We start from the raw sequence: 14634 nt of genomic DNA, 5'->3' as shown, positions 1-14634 counted from the left end.
ACATTAACTATTAACTATAGGTATTCTCCCTATAGAAAAAATGTCTGTGTATGATTTATTTATAAAGAAATGATAGAGGGGCTCCTGGGTGGCTCAATCAGTTAAGTGTCCAACACTTGAGTTTGGTTCAAGTTATGATCTCAGTGTCGTGAGTTTGAGCCCTGCTTTAGGCTCCACACTCAGTGGGTTGTCTGCTTGAAATTCTCTCCCTCTCCCTTTGCCCCTCCCCCTGCTCACACTCTCTCTCTCTCTCAAATAAATCTAAAAAAAAAAAAAGAAATGATAGAAATACATTATAACTATTACCATATTGGCTGTATTGCAGAGCAAGAAAACCTGGGTCAAGTTCTGTGATTAAATATACAATAATGTAAATATTACTCTAAATTATGAAATATTATCAACTTTAAAAACCAGACTAATACAAAATTCTCCACTGAAAAGGAGGAAGGCAAATATCAAAAACCTCAGAATGGACTGGGACCAAGATGGTGACATAGCAGGCTCCTGAATTTCCCTCCTCTCCTGGGCACACCCAGTGTTACTATGCATGGAGCAGTTCCCTCTGAGAGAAATCCAGAAACTAACTGAGACACATTGGGAAAATGAGAAAATACTCACTCTTACAATAAACCCACTCCCAGCGCAATGCCATATAATCGGGAGGGAACTCCCAACTGCCAGCTTCTCCTCGAGAATTGAAGAGTTTAGACTGCACAGTTACTGCCCCAGATTGAAGACTCCCACTGAAGATACGGATTTCCAAAACACTTAGTTCTGAAAGCCATCAGGGAATGTGTTCATGAGTCCCACAGGCTTATAGAAAACAAAGAAGTAGTTCTTAATAGTGTATGATGGGAACACAAACACTTCCTGTGGCTTTTCTCCCAGGGCTCAGCAAAGAGGGAGCACGCAAAGACTCTTTTCCTGGAAGGAGGTTGACTGCATATTTTAGAAGCTGCTGCCTTAGGGTCCAGCTTCTAGTAAGCACACATCTCCATGTAATGGCCATGATCTTCCCTGAAGCCTGCGGGAGTGAGTGGGCATGACCTGCACCCAATTCACTCCAACAATAAAACCAAACCATAGGCCTCTCCCTTGTGTACACATCTAGTGCCCCAATTTTATAGCTGCTATCTGAGGGACATGCCCCAAATTACCTAACTCTGATAGCCAGGGGGTCTTGTATTCATAAGTACCATAGGACAATAGCAAACGAAGAAGTACTTGTTAATAAGCATGCAGGTATTTACTGTGGCTAGCCACCAAGGTTAATCCCAAGGGTGCAGGCAAATGCCCATCTTCCAGTCTTTCTCAGGATTTGACTGCTTCCACATTAACAAAGTACAATCCCTATCAAAATACCAATGGTATTTTACACAGAACTAGAACAGATAATCCTAAGATTTGTATATGATAAAAGACCTCAAATAGCCAAACAACATAACTCAACATAATAAAGGCCATATATGACATACCCACAGCCAACATCATCTTCATTGGTGAAGAGCTGAAAGCTTTCCCTCTAAGATCAAGAACAAGACAGAGATGTTCAGTCTCATCACTTTTATTCAACACAGTACTGGAAGTCCTAACCACAGCAATCAGATAAGAAAAAGAAATAAAAGGCATCCAGATTGGTAAGGAAGAAGTGAAATTGTCACTATTTGCACATGACATGATGTTATATATGGAAAACCCTAAACACTCCATTAAAGAACTATTAGAACTAATAAATGAATTCAGTAAAGTTTCAGGATACAAAATTATTATACAGAAATCTGTAGCATCTGAGAAATTAAGAAAACAATCCCATTTAAAATTACACAAAAAACCTCCAAAACCTAGGAATAAATTTAACTGAGTGAAGGACCTATACTCTGAAAACTATGAGACACTGATGAAAGAAATTGAAGGTGACACATATAAATAGAGAGGTATATCAGGCTGCCTGGGTGGCTTCGTTGGTTAAGTGGTGGGCTTTTGATTTCCGCTCAGGTTCATCCATGTTGTGCAAATATCAGGATTTCCTTCTTTTTTAGGGCCCAATAATACTGCAATAAACATGAGAGTGCAGGTATCTCTTCAAGATAATGACATTGTTTCCTTTGAATATATATGCAGAAGTGGCATTGTTGGATCATACGGTAAATTCGTTTTTAATTTCTTGAGGAATCTCCATACTATTTTCCCTTGTGGCTATACCAATTTACATTCAGACCAGTAGTATACAAGAGTTCCCTTTTTTTAAATTTTATTTTATTATGTTAATCACCATACATTACATCATTAGTTTTTGATGTAATGTTCCATGATTCATTGTTTGCGTATAAAACCCAGTGCTCCATGCAGTACATGCCCTCTTTAATACCCATCACCAGGCTAACACATCTCCCCACCCCCTCCCCTCTAGAACCCTCAGTTCGTTTCTCAGAGTCCATAATCTCTCATGGTTCGTCTCCCCCTCCGATTTACCCCCCTTCATTTTTCCCTTCCTACTATCTTTTTTTTTTTTTTAACATATAATGTATTATTTGTTTCAGAGGTACAGGTCTGTGATTCATGAGTCTTACACAATTCACAGCACTCACCATAGCACATACCCTCCCCAATGTCTATCACCCAGCCACCCCATCCCTCCCACTCCCCACCACTCCAGCAACCCTCAGTTTGTTTCCTGAGATTAAGAATTCCTCATATCAGTGAGATCATATGATACATGTCTTTATCTGATTGACTTATTTCGCTTAGCATAATACCCTCTAGTTCCATCCATGTCGTTGCAAATGGCAAGATTTCGGGTTTTTTGATGAATGCATAATATTCCATTGTGTATATATATACACCACATCTTCTTTGTCCATTCATCTGTTGATGGACATCTTGGCTCTTTCCATAGTTTGGCTATTGTGGACATTGCTGCTATAAACATTGGGGTGCACGTACCCCTTCGGATCCCTACATTTCTATCTTTGGGGTAAATACCCAGTAGTGCAGTTGCTGGGTCATACGGTAGCTCTATTTTCAACTTTTTGAGGAACCTCCATACTGTTTTCCAGAGTGGCTGCACCAGCTTGCATTCCCACCAACAGTGTAGGAGGGTTCCCCTTTCTCCGCATCCCTACCATCGTCTGTCATTTCCTGACTTGTTCATTTTAGCCATTCTGACTGGTGTGAGGTGGTATCTCATTGAGGTTTTGATTTGGATTTCCCTGATGCCGAGCGACGTTGAGCACTTTTTCATGTCTGTTGGCCATTTGGATGTCTTCTTTGGAAAAATGTCTGTTCATGTCTTCTGCCCATTTCTTGATTGAATTATTTGTTCTTTGGATGTTGAGTTTGATAAGTTCTTTATAGATTTTGGATACTAGCCCTTTATGTGATATGTCATTTGCAAATATCTTCTCCCATTCTGTCGGGATGTCTTTTGGTTTTGTTGACTGTTTCTTTTTGCTGTGCAAAAGCTTATCTTGATCAAGTCCCAATAGTTCATTTTTGCTCTTGCTTCCCTTGCCTTTGGCGATGTTTCTAGGAAGAAGGTGCTGTGGCTGAGGTCGAAGAGGTTGCTGCCTGTGTTCTCCGTTAGGATTTTGATGGACTCCTGTCTCACAGTTAGGTCTTTCATCCGTTTTGAGTCTATTTTTGTGTGTGGTGTAAGGAAATGGTCCAGTTTCATTCTTCTGCATGTGGCTGTCCAGTTTCCCCAACACCATTTGTTGAAGAGACTGTCTTTTTTCCACTGGCCATTCTTTCCTGGTTTGTCAAAGATTAGTTGACCATAGAGTTGAGGGTCCATTTCTGGGCTCTCTATTCTGTTCCATTGATCTATGTGTCTGTTTTTGTGCCAGTACCATACTGTCTTGATGATGACAGCTTTGTAATAGAGCTTGAAGTCCGGAATTGTGATGCCACCAGGTTTGCTTTTCTTTTTCAACATTCCTCTGGCGATTCAGGGTCTTTTCTGGTTCCATACAAATTTTAGGATTATTTGTTCCATTTCTTTGAAAAAAGTTGATGGTATTTTGATAGAGATTGCATTAAATGTGTAGATTGCTTTATCCACATCCTTGCCAGCATTTGTCATCTCTTGTCTTTTTTTTTAGGACACAAAGTTTGCTTTAAATATTTTTTGGGGGGAAAGGACACCACACTTCCACTCAGTTAAGAGAAACATTTTTACAGTCTTGAGGTCTTTTATTTTCTTTACATTTATCATGCCATGAATTCATAGGGAATGGGTTCCAGCAGTTCGGGCTCCTTTCCATTGGTTCTCACAATGTGTGCTTCTCTGGGTGGGGCAGGCTGGTGCTTCAGTTGAACCCAAGTACCTTTCTCCTTGGCTTCCTTCTTTTTCTGATCATTTTCCTTCACACGCTTCAGAAAGCTATCTCCGCTCTTGAGTGTTTAGTATGCTCAATGCGTACATTAATTCTCTTGGCAAGAATCATACCCTTAACTTGTTTGTTTACAACAGTGCCAACAGCCTACTGAGTAACATTGTCGACTCTTCCAGTTTTGCCATGGTAACATTTGCGGGGCATTCCTTTTTGAACAGTGCCCATTCCCTTGATGTCCACAATATCATCTTTCTTATAGATTCACATGTATGTGGCCAAAGGAACAACTCCATGTTTTCTAAAAGGCCTAGAGAACATATAGCGGGTACCTCTCCTTTTTCCCTTTGTGTTGTTCATTTTGGCGAATTACTGGAAGATGGCAGTTCCCGGCCAAAAGGCTGTCATCTCTTGTCCTTTTGATAATAGTTGTCCCAACAGGTGTTAAATGGATAAAGAAGTGAATATTCCACTATATGTATGTGTGTGTGTGTGTGTGTATCTGTCTGTGTGTATCTCTATACATATACACGTATCTGTGTCTTTTATCTACCTGCCTATCTATCTGTCTACATAGTGGAATATTATTGAACCATAAAAAAGAAGGAAATTCTGCTATTTGCACAACATGGGAGAGCATTATGCTAAGTGAAAAGAGCCAGACAGAGAACTGCATTGTAGCACTTATATTTGTAATCTGGAAGAAGAAAAAAAAAGTCAAACACATAGAAACAGAGTAGAATGGTCCTTGTCAGGGCTGGGGGTAGGGGTAGGGGAATAGGGAGCTGCTAGTAAAAGCGTACAAATTTTCAATTATGAGTAAGGTTAGTGAATCTCATGTATAACATGGTGACCATGTATGCTAATACTGTATTGTATAACTGAGATTTACTAAGAGAGTAGAAATTAAGTGTTCTCATCACACAGACACAAAATAATAACTCTATAATGTGGTAGATATGCTAATTAACTTGAGAGTGGGTCCTTTCACAACGTGTATGTATATCAAATCATCCTATTGTATACTTTAAATATATTACAATTTTATTTGTCAAATATACTTAGTAAAGCTGAAAAAACAAAATCCCTCAGTATTTAGGATGAAACTACTTTTAGTTTGGCTTTCATTTTATTCTTAATCCTTAAAATTGTGAGGTTTTTTGTGGGATTTTTGTTGTTGTTGTTGTTGTTGTTTTTAAAGATCTTATTTAGGGATGCCTAGGTGGCTCAATCAGTTAAATGTCTGCCTTTGGCTGAGATTATGATCCCAGGGTCCTGGGATCAAGTCCAGCATCGGGTTTCCTGCTCGGTGTGGAGACTGCTTTTCCTCTCTCCCTCCTCCCACTCGTGCTCGCTCTCTCACTCTCGCTCTCTCAAATAAATAAAATCTTAAAAAATATATCTTATTTATTTGAGGTGGGGAGGGGCTGGAGGGGAGGGAAAAAGAATCTGCGCTCAGCACAGAGCCCAACACGGAATCTGAAGCAGACCACACACTGAACATAGAGCCCAACACAGGGCCCAATCCAATGACCAGGAGATGATGACCTGAGTCAAAACCAAGAGTCAGACACTTAACTGACTGAGCCACCCAGGCACCCCAGTTGTGAGGTGTTTTACAAAATAATTGGAAAAATTAAGTTTGATTCTTTTTTTTTTTTTAAGATTTCATTTATTTGTCTGAAAGAGAACAAGCAGGGGGAGCGACAGGCAAATGGGGAGGAAGAAGCAGGCTCCCTGCTAAACAGGGAGCCTGATGTAGGGCCCGATCCCAGGACCCTGGGATTATGACCTAAGCTGAAGGCAGATGCTTAACCAACTGGACCACCCAGGCAACCCAAGTTTGATTCTTATTTAATCTAAAAATACATAGATATCTTTGGGTAGAATTTAGGGTCTCAATTTTCAAGATAGTTGCTAAAAGGAAAAGCTGATTGGGGTGCCTGGCTGGCTCAGTCAGAAGAACATGTCACTCTTGATCTTAGGGTTGTGAGCTTAAGCCCCATTTTGGGTATAGTGATTTCTTAATTTTTTTTTTTTAAGATTTATTTATTTAGGGGCACCTGGGTGGCTCAGTCAGTTGGGCATCTGCCTTCGGCTAGGGTCATGATCTCAGGGTCCTGGGATCAAGGTGCACATCAGGCTCTCCGCTCAGTGGTGAGTCTGCTGAACCCTCTCCCTCTGTGATCACTTTTGCTCTCTCTCAAATAAATAAATAAATAAATAAAATCTTAAAAAAAAAGTTTTGTTTTTGTGTTTTTCGGGAGAGGAGCAGAGGGAGAGAAAGACTCCCAAGCTGACTCCCTGCTGAGCGTGGAGCCTGACACGGCCTGATCCCAGGAACCATGAGATCATGACCTGAGCTGAAACCAAGAGCTGGATGCTCAGCCAGCTGAGCCACCCAGGAGCCCCAAGATTATTTAATTTTTAAAAATCTTATTTTATTTACTTTATTTTAAAGTAAGCTCTACTTGCAACATGGGGCTTGAACTCATGACCTTGAGATCAAGGGCTGCATGCTACACCAGCTGAGCCAGCCAGGTGCCCCAGAGATTACTGAAATAAATAAATAAAAACTTAAAAGGAAAATTATTTGTTACAATTTTTATGTGGACTATAATGTGAGTCTAGTATATTCCAGTAGTAAAAGGTAATTTACACTTTTTCAAAAGAAAATGAAGTAGAATTCTTTTTTTTTCTCATAGCACAGTTTAGATCTTTTAACTTTTTTTTTTAAGATTTTATTTATTTGTCAGAGAGAGAATGGGAGAGAATGGCAGGCAGAGGGAGAAGCAGGCTCCCCACTGAGCAAGGAGCCCGATTCGGGGCTTGATCCCAGGACCCTGGGATCATGACCTGAGTCAGAGGGAGATGCTTAACCAACTGAGCCACCCAAGTGTCCCTAACATTTTTTTTGAGAGGAATTTTTATGTTCCATAGTGGTTGCGTTTTTGGTTGTTTCTATATATCCCATTTCACCAGTGACTTTATAGAGTGAAATTCTGTACAATAGGAAAAACTCTTCTTAGCCTCTTCATTTCCCTCACTTACTAGTAAGTCTGGATATAATATAATTGATGAATATAATTTTACATCTGGTGTATCTAGTTTTAGGAAATACATTTTAATTGAAGAGGCAGTATAAAATGCTTTGCATATTGATGAGATGGTCTCATATAACATGTTTTGAACACTCTTAAATTTAAATATTCATTATGTGATTTTGTATGATTTATCCTTATATCTCATAAAATGATGCACACTCATGTTACAGTTTCATTCCTTGCTGGTTCCAGAGAAATGTATTCTGTATCTATTGTTTAGAAATAATACATTTAGTAAAAGAAACTAAATATATGTTTAATAGTTTGAGAACATAATAGGTAAAATTTATTAAAGATTTTTATTTATTTATTTTAGAGAGAGAATGTGTGTGCCTGTGCCAGGCCTGTGCCCTATCCCTCAGGGCAGAGGGAAAGGGAGGGAGAAAACCTCAAAGGGCTCAATTCCATGACCCTGAGATCATGACCTGAGCCAAAATCAAGAGTCAGACGCTTTTACCAACTGAGCTGCCCTTAATAGGTGAAATTAAAATATAATTGTGACAGCAGTTTTTATTTTCAGTACTTTTCAGACTTTATTATATACCTATGTTTTTATAGTACAAATATACAAAATGCCAATGGAGCTCTGTTGTGATTTGCCCCAAACCTTCTTTTTAGATTTGATCCAGACCGGTTTGATGATGAATCGATGATGAAAACTTTCTCCTTGCTTGGATTCTCAGGCACACAGGAATGCCCAGAATTGAGGTGAGTGATAGAGAAAGGAAAGATGCCAGATTTTATACTTAGAATTTTGATGATGACTGCTGATGGGAATGAGCAATCTATATAATTAAAGCGTAATTTTTAATCTTTAGTAACCAGTCAGCTTTCTTCCTGACTAGGTTTGCATATATGGTGACCACAGTACTTCTGAGTGTATTGGTGAGGAGGCTGCACCTACTTTCCGTGGATGGACAACTTATTGAAACCAAGTATGAACTGGTAACATCATCCAAGGAAGAAGCTTGGATCACTGTCTCAAAGAGATACTAAAATTTTATACATTTAACTTTCTTGAGGATATTGATGGTTTAAAAAGTCTGTATTGAATCCTTTTATAAATCAAGTAATACTATGGAATATAAATACCTAAAGTACTTCATTATGTAAACTTGGGTTTTTGCATATCAGACTTTCTTAATGCATGATATACATTCATACTTATTACATCAATATAATGATAATTTTAACAGGAAGCTCTCTGTTTTAATTTTTGTTTTATCATGTTCTTTTTTTGTTGTATTTTGCTTTTTGTTTTGTTTTGTTTTATCACTTTCTGTGCCATTATTTTCATATTATTTTTCTTAGTTTGATCGCTAATATTCTTGAAGAGAAACATTATTATCCACACTTTGGGGAATCATGTTTTCTGAATATTCATAAAAGGGAAACATAATCCTAACTTCTTTTCATACTTTAAATCATTTCAAAGGGGGAAAACAAGGACTTCCCATAATTTTATTTCTTGGGTAATTTTATGTCTTGGACTAATATTTTTATTTTCTAAATATAAATTAGCTTATGTTTAATCATCATTATTAGGTTGAATAACCCACCTTGTATTTGCTTACTTTTATGCCTCCCAGATAATAGTGTTCATTTCATGACTTATACAAGGCTCATTGTTTTAAATGGTTCTGAGTCATTTGGAAATGACTGAATGTGTTTTGAAGTGCTCCTTCTAAGTAACAAACTAAGATTGAGGCTTGTCTTTCCTTCTGTTTTGCTGGAAATTTTAGTAGCACTATATTACTTCATCATTTCTCATTTGTGGGACAAACTGAATTACTAATTTGTTACTATTATGTCATATTATGTCACATAATGAACTTAATGATTAAGAAACAAGAAAGCACTAACCACAAACCAAAACCAAATTTTAAAAAAAACACACATTGCAAAATATATGACAGGGATAATATCCATATGATATATAAATAGTTTGAATAAATTGGTAAGAAAACATAATAGATAAATGGCCAAAAGACATGAATAAACAACTTTTAGAAGGGGAAATAGCTATTCAACTTTTAGAAAAAAGGGTCAACCTCACTAGTAAGCAAAGAAATATTGGGGCTATTTAAAAAATATTTTTAACTGTCTGAAAATTTACACTGAGTACTGATAAGTTTTATATTTAATACTTTTTTATTGATAGCACTGTAGTTTAGTCCACTTTTTTTGGTTACATTGTTCTTGAAAAAAAATTTTTTTTAAGACAACAACTGGAGGAAATATGCCAAGTGCAGATAGAGAGGAAAGGAAGAAAAATGATAACTGTTTGCAAGTGGGTTTATTTTTGACACTGCTGAATTCCTCTTGTAATTTTAGTCTGAAGATTGTACCCTAGTTATTGAGGTATTTTATGCTGTGTTTATGGTCAGATAGCTAACATTTTAGAACTAGTTAGGAGTGATTAAGATAGAATTTAAGTAATTAGATGCAGCTTTTATTTCTGACAAAAATATTTAATTTATGGAATAATTTAAATTCTAAAACTATAAGTGAAATGTATTCTTAGTTCCCAGCATCATGTTGTTTCCAAAAAGGCACACTGTTAAATTCCCTCCCATCATTTTGTATGGTTTTGTGTATATAGAGCATCTTCCTTTGTTATCCAAGTACCTTAATTGGTTTGGAAACTGGCAATGGAAAGTTAAGAGTAGGCACTTGATATGTAAACCAAGTGTCAGTAAAATCAGATGAGATAAGTGGAATTTTAAAGCAAGTGAGACCATGGGGCGCCTGGGTGGCTCAGGTGTTAAGCGTCTGCCTTTGGCTCAGGTCATGATCCCAGGGTCCTGGCTGGGATCGAGCCCAGCATCGGGCTCCCCGCTCAGCGCAGAGCCTGCTTCTCCCTCTCCCACTCCCCCTGCTTGTGCTCCTTCTCTCGCTGTGTCTCTCTGTCAAATAAATAAATCTTTAAAAAAAATAAAAAAATAAATAAAGCAAGTGAGACCTGATCAGCAATGATCAAGGCAAAAACAGGGCAGCTGAGCCAGAGAGTGAGAGAATTGGCATATTGCCAAAAATGAGCCACTGTATAATTACTAATAATGATTTGAATCAAGGAAAATAAGAGAATCAGCTAAATAAGCACATTTTATCCATGGTTACGTGACCGACTTAAAACATTACACATAAATTATCTTCTAGAGGATTTTTTAAAAATAAAAATACTGTCAGTCCATTCACTGTTGTTCTTGGCCCTTTGTGTTTATCAAAAGACTGGAATTGAAGTAGCCTCAGTGTCACAAATGGCTTGTAGCTTGACTCTAAGCAGGACTCTTAAATTCTGTAGCTTTTTGGGTTTTTTAAAACTATTTCTTACCTGATTTTGATATGCATTCTTTTCAACTGTTGAGAAGTTTACTGTTAAAAACACCAGCACAGGGCACCTGGGTGGCTCAGGCGGTTAAGTGTTTGGCTCTTGATTTCAGCTCAGCTTGTGATCTCAGGGTTATGAGATTGAGCCCTGGGTCAGGCTCTGCGCCAGGTGTGGAGCCTGCTTAAGATTCTCTCTCTCCCTTTCCTCCTTCCCCCCTTCTCTCTCTCTTCCCATCTCTTAAAACAAACAAACACATTTTTTTATGGAAAGAAAGGGCTCTTCCACACTTTGTGCTAATAAAATTCAAAGCAGAATTGATTCTGTGCATGTGTTTGGGAAAAATGAAAAACTCATGTGCTGTTTTATCTGGCCCATAAATGTGCAGTTCCATTTTCTTATATAAGTAGATTCTATCTTATTTATAGACCCTATGTAAAAATTTGTTTGTCGTATTTTAAAATAGTTTATATTTTAAAAACAAAATGTTCTATTTTTTGTCATGAAAATTATATAGGCTTGCTGTAGAAAAATCTTGGAAATACAGAAACACAGAAATAGGAAATTCAGTCACCTGTAGTCCCACTACTTGGAGTTAGTTGTAAACTTCTGGGGTAGATGCTTCTACTCTCTTTTATATCCACTTGTAATTTTTACAGACGTATTATATATAATATTCTCTTCATGTAATATCTGATGAACTAGTAGTGTTTTCTACAATTGAAACATTAATATTCTCACTCAGAACGTAAGTGCAGATTTTCATCATTCTTTTTCTCTCCTCTTTCCCTTTGTGGGTATTGTTATTCTTTTCAACTTTAAGATTTTATTTATTTATTTACTTGTCAGAGAGAGAGAGCGAGCGAGCACAAGCAGGGGAGCGTAGAGGGAGAAGCAGGGTCCCTGCTGAGCAAGGGCCCTGATGTTGGGACTTGATGGGAATCATGACCTGAGCTGGAAGCAGACGTTTAACCGACTGAGCCACCCAGGCATCCCTATTCTTTTCAACTTTAAAAATGGCTTTACTTCTTCCTCCATTTATCAAAACAGTAATTTATATTTTGTACATCTGAGTTGCTAAAGCCATAGAATAGCCTATGGTGTTGAAATGAGCATTTAAAAAATGAAATTATTCTTCTATCCTAAGAAAAATATTTAATTCAGATTGAGGTGGCATTTCAACTTTTAAGAGGAAATCTTAAGAATTTCTATTGTTTTTGAACTCTGGGGCAAATAGATTAAGATTCTTCCCTTGAAGCCATCTTCATTTTTTTTCCTACAGATCCATGAAAAGTGCAGTTAACCCACAAAGTGTGCTTTTTCACATGTGGTTGTGATGACAGATTGAAAACTGCCTAAACACAATTCTACTGAGTCTGTAAAAGTGAGGTCGTGACCAGTAAACATCAGGGTGTAGATTTAGTAGCCCTGAGAGGATAGCTTGTGAGAGAAATGGACACTGTTTTCAAGGGCAGGTTTATATAATATCAACAAATTGATACGAGTGACCTTATTTCTCTTCTTAGCCAGCCCTTTGCCTGTTTTCTAAGTTACTAAAACCAATTATTAAGGTAGGAGGGGAGGGCACAGGAGGGCAGGTAGGACAACAAAGCAGTTACTGTTACTACAGAAATCAGAGGAAATCAGCACAGCCAGAAAGGCTTCGTACAATGTTGCTTTGAGGCACCCAGAGTGACCTCCACTGACACAAAGGAATGAGACTGAAATTTACAGCAAGAGTTAAGTTCCAAGTAGAAAGGGGAGTGGAAGGAGCGTTTGTTATAAAACAAATACTTTATATACCTATCTCATTTAGTCTTTTAGAGCGTGACAGTAGATTCAGTGACAAGCTAAAATAGTTTCTCATTCCTGCTGGAAGAAATACTATAAATGAATACAGGCATGTACTTGCTAAGAAATAGAAAGTAAAAGATCTAAATTTCAAATTATCTTAGTATCTTCAGTGAGGTTTATTGTGTATTTTGTTATGTAAGAGGGAATCAAGCAATAGTTTCAAATGATACAGTGTTCATAATAACTAAAGAAAATGACTAAAAAGGGTATTGTAAGAGCAGTATTAAAATAAAGAAATCTTAAGGGGGCGCCTGGGTGGCTCAGTTGGTTAAACCGCTGCCTTCAGCTCAGGTCATGATTCCAGAGTCCTGGGATGGAGCCCCGCATCGGGCTCCCTGCTCATGCAGGAAGCCTACTTCTCCCTCTGCCTGCCGCTCCCCCTGCTTGTGCTCTTTCTCTCTCTCTCTCTCTCTCTCTCTCTCGCTATCTCTCTCTCTGTGTCAAATAAATAAAATCTTAAAAAAGAACAAACACAGTCAAAAGAAATCTTAAAGAAAACTAATGCTACCAACTCAAGCGTAGCTGTATAACTGATAAAATTTTTTCCTATTTCTACATAACGTATATTTTTACACATTGCAATCATAACTATATTGTTTGCTTAGTGAATTTTCAACATTTTTCTTTGTTACTTTTATAAGGGTTTTGGGGAAATGATTTTGGGGGGTGGGATGGGAATAGATTTGAAAATCTGTAAATCAAACACTACATTTATTTTGATGACCCCGAGTGAATGGATAATTGTAAAATTGGAGTTGGGAGCCGTTTTGTAAAACATCCAGGTGATAAACCAAAGGGCAGGAAATGACATTCCTCGTCCAGTTCCACTCCCTTGTTGAATCTAGGGACTGGGAATGGATCTTGTTATATAGCAGGTGATGAGATGGCATGAGCAAATAATATCCTGTTTGGTAATTTTATTTTTTTAATTTTTGTGTTTGGTAATTTTAAAAACCACAAATTTATTTATATCTAAAAGACTTGCAAATTCTTGTTACAATTTTTAACACAGAAGAGTAGGAAATAAAACTGTGTACTTGACCATTGTGTTATAAAGTTGTAAAGTGCCTGTCTCCAAAAAGACAATCAATAAATATTTTTGAATAAATGAATGAGATCTTCATTGAGGTTTTCTGTGCATGTAGAATAAAGGTGATGATTTAATAGTTGGAAAAGTTTTCCAGGTAGACGAACTACCTCTAATGCTAATAGTACTTTGTGATATGCTAAGTATCCCATTACTAGAAGTATTTAAGATGTTATGTGTACATCTTTCAGTGATGCCTGTATCAGGTGTGAACATAGATTTAGAATAGGCTGTAGTTGTACAAAATATCAACCAAAATATTGGTAAGCAAATAGTCCTTTCTCCCTTCTGTATCTATCACCAGCTCATCATTAAACCAGGAAATGTTTAAGGAACACAGTTTTGTTTAATTAGGTTAGCGAGAGCATTATTTCCCAAAGTGTGTTTCATGAAACACTGTCCTGTGAGATACTCTGAGGAAAAGTTTACTTGATCATATTCACTCTCAGATCCTCGATACTGTATTCTTTCCCAGATATTTAAAATACATATTAATATATTGGGAGTGCTGAGAAGTTCAACTGTAAAGAAACCTATTTTAACTTGATATAATAACCCTGATTGTTCCTAATGTATTTGATGTAGGTTTCCCTCTTTTTAGTTACGCCTTTTATCCTGTAAACCCACTCTTTTCATGGAAGGAGTCTTCTATAGAACAGAACCCATTTTATCCAACATGACCAAGAGACAAATAGGAGTCTCAAGGAACATCTCTCTTGGCCAGTTCCTTAAACTATGCATGGTCCAGAGTTTCTCTAGACTAGGAACAACTGTAGTCTTAGAACCAAGCCACCTGAATTCCATATTCTCTCACTTCTTTATCTCGCCCTTTTTCCCTGTGAGAGCGCAGCACCCTGTAGCCCTACTGACTCTCCCTTATGCTTCTGTTCTGACTTATATTCCTATCCAAAGAAATGGGACTTACTT

At 37.5% G+C, this 14634-nt stretch overlaps 1 protein-coding gene across 3 annotated transcripts in view; it reads left to right on the top strand.

Moving 5' to 3' along the window:
• CYP20A1 (cytochrome P450 family 20 subfamily A member 1) overlaps window positions 1-13732 on the top strand; it is a 75584-nt gene extending 61852 nt beyond the window's left edge. For all 3 annotated transcript variants that reach the window (XM_025893006.2, XM_073879847.1, XM_073879846.1), the window contains 2 exons: window positions 8057-8146; window positions 8284-13732. In XM_025893006.2, the coding sequence (XP_025748791.1) occupies window positions 8057-8146; window positions 8284-8434 (241 nt within the window). In that variant the 3' untranslated portion in view covers window positions 8435-13732. The remainder of the gene's footprint in view (window positions 1-8056; window positions 8147-8283) is intronic.
• Window positions 13733-14634: the final 902 nt, after the last annotated feature.

The sequence above is a fragment of the Callorhinus ursinus genome, unplaced genomic scaffold (genome assembly GCF_003265705.2).
Source record: "Callorhinus ursinus isolate GAN/ISIS: 27379988/994484 unplaced genomic scaffold, GSC_fseal_2.0 scaffold2, whole genome shotgun sequence".
In the NCBI taxonomy this organism is placed as follows: domain Eukaryota; kingdom Metazoa; phylum Chordata; class Mammalia; order Carnivora; family Otariidae; genus Callorhinus; species Callorhinus ursinus.
Note: the sequence above shows the minus strand (reverse complement) of the source record. Positions and strands in the feature narration are given on the sequence as shown.